The sequence below is a fragment of the Heptranchias perlo genome, chromosome 37 (genome assembly GCF_035084215.1).
Source record: "Heptranchias perlo isolate sHepPer1 chromosome 37, sHepPer1.hap1, whole genome shotgun sequence".
NCBI classification, from domain to species: domain Eukaryota; kingdom Metazoa; phylum Chordata; class Chondrichthyes; order Hexanchiformes; family Hexanchidae; genus Heptranchias; species Heptranchias perlo.
Genome location: NC_090361.1, coordinates 6,924,264 through 6,936,304, shown reverse-complemented (window position 1 = coordinate 6,936,304; position 12,041 = coordinate 6,924,264). Strand labels below are relative to the sequence as shown.

The 12,041-nt window shown below is 50.0% G+C and overlaps 1 protein-coding gene across 5 annotated transcripts in view; it reads right to left on the bottom strand.

Annotated features, from left to right (window-relative positions):
- Positions 1 to 12,041, bottom strand: part of zgc:158403 (tetratricopeptide repeat protein 39A) — a 77,048-nt gene that overhangs the window by 40,094 nt on the left and 24,913 nt on the right. For 4 of the 5 annotated variants that reach the window (XM_067973059.1, XM_067973058.1, XM_067973057.1 and 1 more), the window contains exon 2: positions 8,895 to 8,999. In XM_067973059.1, coding sequence (XP_067829160.1) covers positions 8,895 to 8,959 — 65 coding nt within the window. In that variant the 5' untranslated portion in view covers positions 8,960 to 8,999. Of the gene's footprint in view, positions 1 to 4,678; positions 4,762 to 8,894; positions 9,000 to 12,041 lie in introns of those variants that run through there. The other variant, XM_067973060.1, reaches the window with a different exon arrangement.

Here is a 12,041-nt window from a genome sequence, read left to right as displayed (position 1 = left end):
ACAAAAAGCAGGACGAGAGTGGTAAATCCTCCAGCCTGCTCCCGATTAACTTATTCTCCTCAATCCCACCCCCCACCCCTGCCCTGCCCATACCAGCACTAAGCTATTACCATCAAGGTGCATTGCACTGGTAAATATTCCAGCACAGGGTAGACACAGTTTCCAGCAACAACTGAAAACTCTGCCATGGAGCAACTACGTTGGCTGCATCATTGGCGGCCGTGCTTTCAGCCGTCTAGGCCCCAAGCTGTGGGATTACCTCCCTAAACCTCCCCATCCTCCTTTAAAATGCTTCTTAAAACCCACCCCTTTGACCAAGTTTGTAGTCACCCGTCCTAATATCTCCGTCCTTGGCTCAGCATCCACTTTTTGTCTGATTACGCTTCTGTGAAGCGCCTTGGGAAGTTTCTTTTTGGTACGTTAAAAGGCGCTAAATAAATGCAAGTAGTTGCAGCAGATTTACAGTGCGCCCCATCCGGCAGCCACTATGATGCATTTTATTTAAAATTACAAATAAAAGTAAAAAAAAAGAGCTGTAACGTCAGAGGGAGTCAGCAGGTCGATGGCTCCACACTGCTCGCTGCTCCGTTGTGTTCAGCACCGTATGGCAACGTGTTTCCTCCAAAGCAGCACACACGGTGGCCACGGGCGATGTGAAGCACCAACACTCTAAGCAGCGGGGCCCTAAGACTTCAATTCCAGTACCACCAGGCTCTCGTTCACTGGGTGTTATCATGCGGAGACACCGAGTGAGGATTCAGGCGACTCGGCACTGAGGGACAGGGAGAGTTGACCTCGGGCCTTCCTCACACTCCGCCCAGAGGCTGCTTTCAGAATAGCTTTCTGTTTCTCAAAAGTGTTTTGCAAACGGTGCTTTGGCAGTACTGCCCCTTTAAGACAATCTACGAGAGGAATGGTTTTGCCAACGGTTCGATTCTTTGTTGACACTAACTCAACGTTTCTGCCAAAGTTTTGCTGCCAGACTGAGGCAGGCACTGGGTGGTAAGATTCAGATTATGAATTTCTACATTTCTGCATAATATTTAAGTCAGCACTCTTTACTCCCAACAGGAGCCTGGGAGAAGATGTTGGCCTACGGGAAGTATCTGTGTCCCTCACTGTGTCTCCATGTGCATCTCTTTCTATCTCTCCACCTCTCCTTCCCTCACTTTTTGTTTCCTCTCATGTCCCCAAGCTGCTTCCTCTTGGTTTCCCTCCCCCCCCCCACTTTCTTCTGTCTGCCTCTCTCTTCACTCTTCCTTCCTTTCCCACCTGTAGCTATTCCCACCTGGGAGGTATTTTCTCGCTCAATCTCTCCCACCTACGTAGACCAGAGCGAGTCAGCCTGCTTCCACTCAGTACCTCAACTACAAGCACTATTTTTCACAATCATACACACAATGTACAGACAGCCTCTGCTGACCAGGCCCAGAATCCTGCGACTGTGCTACTATTTGCATTTATATAGCGCCTTTTAAAAGTAGTTAAATGTCCCAAGGCGCTTCACAGAAGCGTAATCAGACCAAAATTGACACCACGCCAAAGAAAGACATTGAGAGGTGCAGAATATTATTTTTGTTCAGTGCAGCAGCGTTGATGTTGACACAAAGTATTTTACTTGAGTTCCTGAAAGTTAAAATCTTAAACACAGTTCCTCAGTGTCAGACGTGACTCAGTGGTACCACAGTCACCTTGGAGTCAAAAGGTCATGGGTCCCATTCCAGAGACTCGAGTACATAATCCAGGCTCACACGCCAGTGCAGTACTGAGGGAGTGCTCCACAGTCGGAGGTGCCGTCTTTCGGATGAGACGTTAAACCGAGGCCCCGTCTACTCTCTCAGGTAGACATAATAGATCCCGTGGCACTATTCAAAGGAGAGCAGGGGAATTCTCCCCGGTGTCCTGGCCAATATTTATCCCTCGACCAACATCACTAAATTGATTATCTGGTCATTATCACATTGTTGTTTGTGGGATCTTGCTGTGCGCAAATCAGCTGCCGCATTTCCTACATTACAACAATGACTACACTTTGAAAGTACTTTATTGGCTGTAAAGCGCTTTGCGATGTCCTGAAGTTGTGAAAGATGCTATATAAATGCAAGATTTTCTTTTTAAAATGGGAAATACAGTTAACAAATAAATACAGAAGGAGGCAGTCTCCCCATTAATAAGCTTTCTAAAAATTGACTTCCAAAGAGCTGTTTATAACTGGGGAGCTCGTTGATGCATCAGTTGGTAAATGTTAGTGTGAAACCAAGCTGTACAGGCCAGGAGAGCCCAGATTAAGACCATAGCCTGCGCTGAGATTGCTGATCTAAGCTGGGGCACTAGAACTAGATTCAGTGCCCCTTGGGGAAATCATTATCAGCCAGGGTTCCTGATCCTGATTACTGTCCAGTGACTCCTGCTGGGGAACGCACATGTTGTGGCCTCGGGCGAGAGCAAGAGCGGCCTCGGGCGAGAGCAAGAGCGGCCTCGGGCGAGAGCAAGAGCGGCCTCGGGCGAGAGCAAGAGCGGCCTCGGGCGAGAGCAAGAGCGGCCTCGGGCGAGAGCAAGAGCGGCCTCGGGCGAGAGCAAGAGCGGCCTCGGGCGAGAGCAAGAGCGGCCTCGGGCGAGAGCAAGAGCGGCCTCGGGCGAGAGCAAGAGCGGCCTCGGGCGAGAGCAAGAGCGGCCTCGGGCGAGAGCAAGAGCGGCCTCGGGCGAGAGCAAGAGCGGCCTCGGGCGAGAGCAAGAGCGGCCTCGGGCGAGAGCAAGAGCGGCCTCGGGCGAGAGCAAGAGCGGCCTCGGGCGAGAGCAAGAGCGGCCTCGGGCGAGAGCAAGAGCGGCCTCGGGCGAGAGCAAGAGCGGCCTCGGGCGAGAGCAAGAGCGGCCTCGGGCGAGAGCAAGAGCGGCCTCGGGCGAGAGCAAGAGCGGCCTCGGGCGAGAGCAAGAGCGGCCTCGGGCGAGAGCAAGAGCGGCCTCGGGCGAGAGCAAGAGCGGCCTCGGGCGAGAGCAAGAGCGGCCTCGGGCGAGAGCAAGAGCGGCCTCGGGCGAGAGCAAGAGCGGCCTCGGGCGAGAGCAAGAGCGGCCTCGGGCGAGAGCAAGAGCGGCCTCGGGCGAGAGCAAGAGCGGCCTCGGGCGAGAGCAAGAGCGGCCTCGGGCGAGAGCAAGAGCGGCCTCGGGCGAGAGCAAGAGCGGCCTCGGGCGAGAGCAAGAGCGGCCTCGGGCGAGAGCAAGAGCGGCCTCGGGCGAGAGCAAGAGCGGCCTCGGGCGAGAGCAAGAGCGGCCTCGGGCGAGAGCAAGAGCGGCCTCGGGCGAGAGCAAGAGCGGCCTCGGGCGAGAGCAAGAGCGGCCTCGGGCGAGAGCAAGAGCGGCCTCGGGCGAGAGCAAGAGCGGCCTCGGGCGAGAGCAAGAGCGGCCTCGGGCGAGAGCAAGAGCGGCCTCGGGCGAGAGCAAGAGCGGCCTCGGGCGAGAGCAAGAGCGGCCTCGGGCGAGAGCAAGAGCGGCCTCGGGCGAGAGCAAGAGCGGCCTCGGGCGAGAGCAAGAGCGGCCTCGGGCGAGAGCAAGAGCGGCCTCGGGCGAGAGCAAGAGCGGCCTCGGGCGAGAGCAAGAGCGGCCTCGGGCGAGAGCAAGAGCGGCCTCGGGCGAGAGCAAGAGCGGCCTCGGGCGAGAGCAAGAGCGGCCTCGGGCGAGAGCAAGAGCGGCCTCGGGCGAGAGCAAGAGCGGCCTCGGGCGAGAGCAAGAGCGGCCTCGGGCGAGAGCAAGAGCGGCCTCGGGCGAGAGCAAGAGCGGCCTCGGGCGAGAGCAAGAGCGGCCTCGGGCGAGAGCAAGAGCGGCCTCGGGCGAGAGCAAGAGCGGCCTCGGGCGAGAGCAAGAGCGGCCTCGGGCGAGAGCAAGAGCGGCCTCGGGCGAGAGCAAGAGCGGCCTCGGGCGAGAGCAAGAGCGGCCTCGGGCGAGAGCAAGAGCGGCCTCGGGCGAGAGCAAGAGCGGCCTCGGGCGAGAGCAAGAGCGGCCTCGGGCGAGAGCAAGAGCGGCCTCGGGCGAGAGCAAGAGCGGCCTCGGGCGAGAGCAAGAGCGGCCTCGGGCGAGAGCAAGAGCGGCCTCGGGCGAGAGCAAGAGCGGCCTCGGGCGAGAGCAAGAGCGGCCTCGGGCTGTGATGCCCCGCCAAGGTTCAAATACTTTGTTAGCGCTCAAGAGTAATTTCATTGGTCCCGTACTCCCACTGGGAATGGCGTGCATTTGAAGGGAGAATGGGCATGGTAGAGTTGTCGCCTTAACTCTGGCCTCGAGTGTGAGATCGCTGAATTAACCCTTTACTGTTTAGGTTCACACATGAAGAATTGGCCATTTGGGTGAAGGTCAGCTTCTTCAGGAGAGGGGGAAAAAAAATTACAGGTGGGTTGTATCACGAGCTGTCCCAGCGACATGGGTTTACTGCCATCTTGGAAGTGCCAACAGGGAGAGATTAAGAAGAGAAAGCCCAGACATTTCTGTGGAGAAAGAGAGACTCGAGTGGTACAGGCCTCGAAAGAACGATGGGGCAGGGAAATCTTAAAAGCTTTAATCTGGGTCCTTAAAAAAATGTTTCCAGGATGTAGGAACAGGAGTAGGCCATTCAGTCCCTCGAGCCTGGTCCGCCATTCAATTAGATCATGGCTGATCTGCACCTCAACTCCATATCCCTCGCTACCCTTACCCGACAAAAATCGATCGATCCCAGTCTTGAAAATTCCAATTGTCCCCAAGCATCCGCAGCATTTGGGAGGAGAGGTCCACATTTCTACTGTCCTGTGTGTGTAAAAAAGTGCTTCCTGATTACACTCCGAAATGACCCAGCTCGAACGTCAAGATTACGTTCCCTGGTTCTTGATTCCCCCACCGGAAGAGATAGTATCCACCCTCTAAAACCCTTTTAACATCTCGATCAGATGAATCCTCAAAACTCAAGAGAATACAAGACAAGTTTATGCAGCCTGTCCTCATAATTTAACCCTCTAAATGACGGCATCATTCAACCCTCAGTTCTAAATATCAATGCCTTGTGCATTTCTGGCTCCCTGAACTCTGTTAATCTCTAACCTAGTGAACATTGTATCAGACAGCCACTGATAAGATCTGAATCCACACAGCGGGGACAATTGAGCTGCTGTTGACACATGAGGCAGGAGCCAGGCAAGATCATTTACTCAAGGCAGGGGGAGCCAGCTTCTGAGTAAATAGATGTCCACGTCAGCAGATCCTGCACCATCTCCCAACAGGACACCTGCAAGCTTTCGGGAGGTTTTTTTTTTGTGCTCAGTCCAGTTTTCCCCATTCTTTTCCGGAAGGTTCGGACTCTTGCTGGAGGACGGTTTCATGGACGCTGACTCACGCAAGCGTCGCTGCTCCGTGAGCGAGCGACTGTCGCAGGTTATTTAGGGGGTGGATTAGTCAAGGTCAAATCACCCCGGATATCCACACACACGCAGGCCAGCAGGGGTCACTGGATAGCAATTATCAGCAGCAGCCTTAGCTGATTTTCCCTGCCCTGGCATTAAAGCCAATTGCCGCCTAGGCCCTAAGTTCTGGAATTCCCTCCCTAAACCTCTCTCTCTCTCCTCCTTTAAGACACTCCTTAAACCTACCTCCGACACAACCTGTCCTAACGTCTCTTTCTTTGATTCGGTGTCAAATTTTGTTTGATAAATCTTTCCTGTGAAGCGCCTTGGGACGTTTTACTGCGTTAAAAGGCACGAGAGAAATGAAAGTTGTTGTTGTTAAGCCCAAATTGCTGCCTGAGCAAGAATCGACAGAGCTGGGATCGAACCTCCCGGAATTGCCCAGGGATCTCCCGGAACGGACGACTGATGTCCCTGGTGCCGCTTCTGGGAGAAATGTTCCATGTTCCAGTTCACGCCTGCGGCCTCTGGCGATTCTATTGATGTAACCAAGGGGGTGAGTTTCCTCAGAACTTCTCCCGCTGCACTGGTGTAACTTTACATCGCGTCTACAGCACAGAAACAGGCCATTCGGCCCTACCGGTCTATACCGGTGTTTATGCTCCACACGAGCCTCCTCCCATCCCTCTTCATCTCACCCTATCAACGTATCCTTCTATTCCTTTCTCCCTCGTGTGTTTATCTAGCTTCCCCTTAAATGCATCTATACTATTGGCCTTGTGGTAACGAGTTCCACATTCTTACCATTCTTTGGATAAAGAAGTTCCTCCTGAATTCCTTATTGGTGACTATCTTATATTGACGACCCCTAGTTCTGGTCTCCCCCACAAGTGGAAACATTTTCTCTACGTCTACCCTATCGAACCCTTTCATAATTTTAAAGGCCTCTATGAGGTCACCCCTTCAGGCTTCTCTTCTTCAGGGTAAACCCAGTTGACGCACGTGAATGGCGTTGCCGCCAAAAGTTACGGTGGTGTAGCGGGAGATGTTGAGGAAATCCATCCCCCCCCCAAGTCAAACTCCTGGTTTTCTTTTTGATCAAAATCAGCCATTCCAAAAACATACCTTATTTTGGAGCGTACCGCTCCTCGAGCCGCCAGTCAATGATCTCACGGACGCCAGCCCAAAAATTCATTCCTGCATTGAAGGGCTGCCCTGATAACTGAAGACGTAAAATCACCATCTCCGCACCATACAGATCAGTAAGGTCCCAGGTTTGATCCCTGCTCTATGCTGAGAGAATTGATGGCAGCAGTAAGAGTGCCACAATTGGCTTGGTTTAAGGAAGGAGGGGGAAAAAAAAAGTGTCGGCCAGGACTCTCACTTCTGGCTCCTGGGTGTGGACAGGAATGGGTACAACTACCACCCGGAGTCAAATAGCTTGTTGACACTCACCATCACACTAGAGGGCTGTTCCGTGTGGAACTGTAAGCCAGCAAGCAAGTCAAAGTCTTCAGGAAGGAATAAGTTCCTTCTTTCTCTGATTTCCTCATCACCTGAAATTCTGCAGCTATCCCTTCCCCTACTGACATAACAAAGCCTCACCTATTCCTTGGATTGACTGCCTCCACAAAAGTTCAGGAAACAATGTTCAATTTCTGAGCAGTTACTTTAATTTGGTTCTGTTAAAAGGGATCTGGTAGAGTTTAACTTTTAAAAAAAAAATTCACCCAACACTTTTATTTATTTCATCAATTGCAAGGGACCAGTAGCCGATAATCAGAAGGACAATTCCTTGGCCTTGAGACTTAATAGGGTCCAGAATCAATGTTGAGGACACCCAGGACCATATACATCCAACTGTTTATCACTGTTCTCCAGTGGGACTGGACGTAGCCGGGGACGGTGATGGAGGAGTCTGGCTAGATATCCGATTGGGAATGGTACAACGTTTACAGAGATGTAGAGAAAAATAATCTGCTTTTATATACAACCTTAGGACATCCCAAAGTACTTTACACCCAATTAAGTATTTTTGAAGTGTAGTCACTATTGTAATATAGGAAACACGACAGCCAATTTGCATACAGCAAGGTCCCAAAAAGTGCAATGTGATAATGACCAGATAATCTGTTTCAGTGGTGTTGGCTGAAGGGTAAATATTGGCCAGGACACCAGCCCTGCTTTTCTTTAAAATAGTGCAGTGGGGTCTTTTACGTCCACCCGAGCGCAGACTGGGCCTCGGTTTAAAGTCTCATCCTAAATACAGCACCTCTGACAGTGCAGCACTCCCTCAGTACTGCACTGCAGTATCAGCCTAGATTTTGTGCTCAAGTCTCTGGAGGGGGCCTTGAACCCACGAGCTTCTGACTCAGGAGGTGAGAGTGCTACCCACTGAGCCACGGCTGACACGACATATGCTACGGCATATGTATAAACTGTTGTGATTAAATGTCCCATGGGCCACAATGGTACCTGTACCGTGAGATGAGAGGGAGTGATGTCTGGTGGACACCACAGGAAATGTGGAAATGGATGAACATTCTGGAGCTGCACTTCATTATCTTTAGGGGGTCAGGGGAGTACTTATACAGACCTGTCCTGACCAACATGTATCCCTCATTCAGTATCAATAAAACTGATTATTTATCTGTTTATCTCATTGTTGTTTATGGGACCTTGCTGTGGGAATTGGCTGTCACATCTCCCAACCACAGTGACTACACTTCAAAAGTACTTCAATGGCCATGAAACACTTTGGGACATCCAGAGGTCGTGAAAGGCACTGTAAAAACGTGATTAAATGGCCAGGGTAGATTATGCATGGTCTGTGCAAAGGGAAGGCTTGATGACCAATGGGCCTTTTCTCGTTCCATGCTTTCTTATATTCAAGTAGGGTTTCCAGACAAGATGCTGGATATGAGTTTGGGATCAAGGCTAGAGTTTTCTTGTCCTGATGATAAAAATTCATGAGAATGCTTTAGAAATCTGGAAAATCATCCTTTGACACATGGAGACCTGGAAAAATGAACTTTTATCTTCAAAAAAAAAGTTTGGTGTCTAATAGAATAACTTAGAAATTTCTGGACAACCAGTTCAAAACTGCGTAGGTGTCAGTCTTAAGTATGTGTTCTTTATTTAACTTATGTAGCAGCAGCTGGTCACACTTCTGAAACATCACAGAGCACTTCACATATAATAAATTACTCTGAAGTAACTTTTCTGTTGCTATGTGAGTAAACACGGCAGCCATTTTGTGCATATAAAGATCCCACAAATTAGCTGTATGAGAAATTAATCTGTTTTTGATGTATACCCAGAGAACTCACCGCTCTCCTTTCAATAGAGCCATGGGTCCCTTAATATCCACCTGAACCACCCAAAAAGGCAGATGAGACTTTAGTTTAATGCGTCAAAGAAGGGCACCTCTGACAATGTAGCACTCCTCCAGTGCTGCCTAGATTATGTGCTCAAGTCGAATAACGGGCTTGGGGGCAAAGGCCACAGAGTTAATGGTGACAATGGAAAGTTTACCTCGGTTTCAGCATCTCCAAGCTCTCACTGAATTGGTTGTTGAGAAACATGTCCATAGCTGACATACATTCATCCAGCGATGTCTTCAGGTCTACGCTTGGGGCACTGTACAAAATTAATTGAAAAACAAAAAAAAAAATCAGAATTTTTTTTTTCATTATTTGCCCTCCTCTGCTTCGGACGTCATTGACTCCTCACTGGAATAAGTTCCATATGTACTAGCGTCTCCTGAATGTATTGACTCCTTGATGGGATGTACCAGCCCCTCACAAAAGCGATGACATCCTTGACTACAGTTCCATGCACATCAGCCCCCTCAGGATGGCGATATCACACGAGTACAGACTGCACCAGTAAATTCCAGGACGATCTCGGCTTTCTCTCAGCAGCGAATAAGGGAAAGCAATAGCAAACTATGAAGGTGTGGCTATCCCAGCATTCATAGCAGTAGTGAAACTCCTCTATTAAAACTATATGGCCTATTCTTTTAACAGCTGGCTTTCCCCAGCATCATGAATGCTGGGATAGCTCCATTTCACAGCTGCAGGAGAAAACAATATGAAATCTCGCAACAAGAGGAGCTGTGCAGTGTGAAGCGACAAGAAAAAGTACGTTAAATAAGGAACGAAAGAAAGAGTCAAGAGAAAACAGGAAAGATGGAGATAAGAGATTGCATTGGTGCCTCTTGGGGTTTCCTGTCCCTCAGGTGATAGGTACAACTTGCCACTTTAGCCATTAGGTGTCAGCCCTGGCTCAGTGGGTAGCACTCGCACCTCTCAGTCAGAAGGTTGTGGGTTCAAGTCCCACTCAAGCACGAGATCCAGGCTAACACTCCCAGTGTAGTACTGAGGGAGTGCTGCACTGTTGGAGGTGCAGTCTTTCTGATGAGATGTTAAACCTTTGCCCTCTCAGGTGGGCTATTTTGAAGATGAGCTGGGGAGTTCCTCCTGGCCAATATTTATCCCTCAACCAACACCTTAAAACAGGTTCAAAAGCAAACTGCTGGAAGAGCTCAGCAAGTCAGACAGCATTTGTGAAGAAAGAAACAGAGTTAACGTTTCAGGTCGAAGACCTTTCGTCAGATTTCTGGATGCTGCCTGAGCTTCTCCAGCATTTTCTGTTCTTATTGCCTTAAACTGGTTACTGGTCATTAACTCAGTGCTGTGTTAACTCTGGGACCTTGCAGTGCACAAATTGGCTGCCACATTCCCTACATTGTACCAGTGACTACTCTTCAAATATATTGCATTGGTTATAAAGCACTTTGGGGTCAGGAAAGGCGCTATATAAATGCAAGTCATCTTTTCTTTCTTTAATGTTTTTATTGTGGACATCAGGCGAAGCCTGGCTGGACTCACAGCTCAGATTGGCCTGTCAACGATAGTTCTTCTGACCTTAATCAGTATACAATAAGCCAGACTGGAAAATATTCATGCTGCAACACACTCGATCAAGACTAAAAGATATAAAATGAAACTGTAGCACCAGATGTGGCAGACGATATGAATGGATATTGTATTAGCCTCCACCCCACCTCTTACCATCCCTCCCTCCACACCGTGCAGAGACGTTGTCTGAGATAACAAAGCAATGTTACCACGGCAACACGATCTCTATAACGATCACTGCTTTCCTACACTTTTCTCCCTTGCTTCTCTCAAGCTCCAAGTACAGTAGTGCTCAGGTACTAAAATAGCAATTCAGATGTCACGAGTTCAAACCCATCATGACAAGTTATGAAATTTAATTCAATTAATCTATTATTCATGGGCTGGCGCCAGAAAAATAACCACAATTGTCGTAAAAACCCAGCGGGTTCACTAACGCCTTTCGGGGATCTAAAGCTCTCCCCCACCTCCCAACCCTTTAAAATGGAGAAGGGAATAGATCCTGTTTGAGAGGATAGGTTATTTGAGCAGGATAAGGAGGGGACAACTAGGGGGGGCATCACAATGATACAAGGGAACATAAATAGGGGGGTCATTTTAACAGAGCTCGCTGGACGGGAAGCCTCTGGGATCAGGTGGAACGCCCAATATCGCTCTCCACTGACTTCAATGGAGTGTCGAACCAGGCGAGGTTTGTAACCAGCACTGCACCAGATAGTCAGTTTCCCCAACGGGCGGGTTAGGTTAAAATTTCTCCCCTAGATTAGGGGCCAGGAAGCATTTCCTTTCACGGCGACTCATCGACCTTTGGAATAGGTTACCAAGACACTGGAGTGACCGTGGGTTTGCTACTGGCCTTCGAAAGGGAGCTGGACGAGCTCCTGAAAGCAGAGGACATCTCCAGTGATGGGGGGGAGCTGGGGTGGAATATAGTTGTAGTTATCTGAGACTTGCATGATTGCCTCAGGAGGTTGAAGAGGAATTTCCTAGAGTTTTTTTTCCCTCTGTTTATTTGCCTCTGACAGGAGGTTGCATGGGTGAGGGGCTGTGTTGAGGGTACTCGTAAACTAGCCTTGTGCCTGGAAATGACTGGCTTGATGGGTGCGTTGGTCTTTCCCAGTCCTTCGTCTTTGTACAACATCAAGTTCATAACCAGTCAGGCCTACAGGTGACTCCAGTCTCACACTACGTGGCTGGCTGTGAAGTGGCCCAGCAAGCCACTCAGTTATAAAAATAATTACTTCAAAGAAGGCTGACGACCACCACCATCTCAGAGCAACTAGAGATGGGCAGTAAACCTGGCCCTGCCATCAATGGCCACATCCCAAGACCAATAGAAAAAGTCATAACATAGAATTCACAGCACAGAAACAGGCCATTCGGCCCAACTGGTCTCTGCCGATGTTTATGCTCCACACGAGCCTCCTCCCACCTTACAGCATCTAACCCCATCAGCATATCCTTCTATTCCTCTCTCCCTCGTGTACTTATCTAGCTTCCCCTTAAAAGGCATCGAGGCTATTCGCCTCGACCGCTCCAGCTGGTAGCAAGTTCCACATTCTAACCACTCTCCGCGTAAAGAAGTTTCTCCCGTGCCGCACATGCTCATTGCATCGCCCGACCCACCGTCCTCCTTCAATCTACAAGCTTTTAAAACTCAGGTTTGGTGTCACCCAAACACTATCTCGTCTTCTCTCCCAATCTTTTCATGGTGTCCCACACTGTAGGTCTTTGGCTTTCATCTAGGTTTCTTTACTTT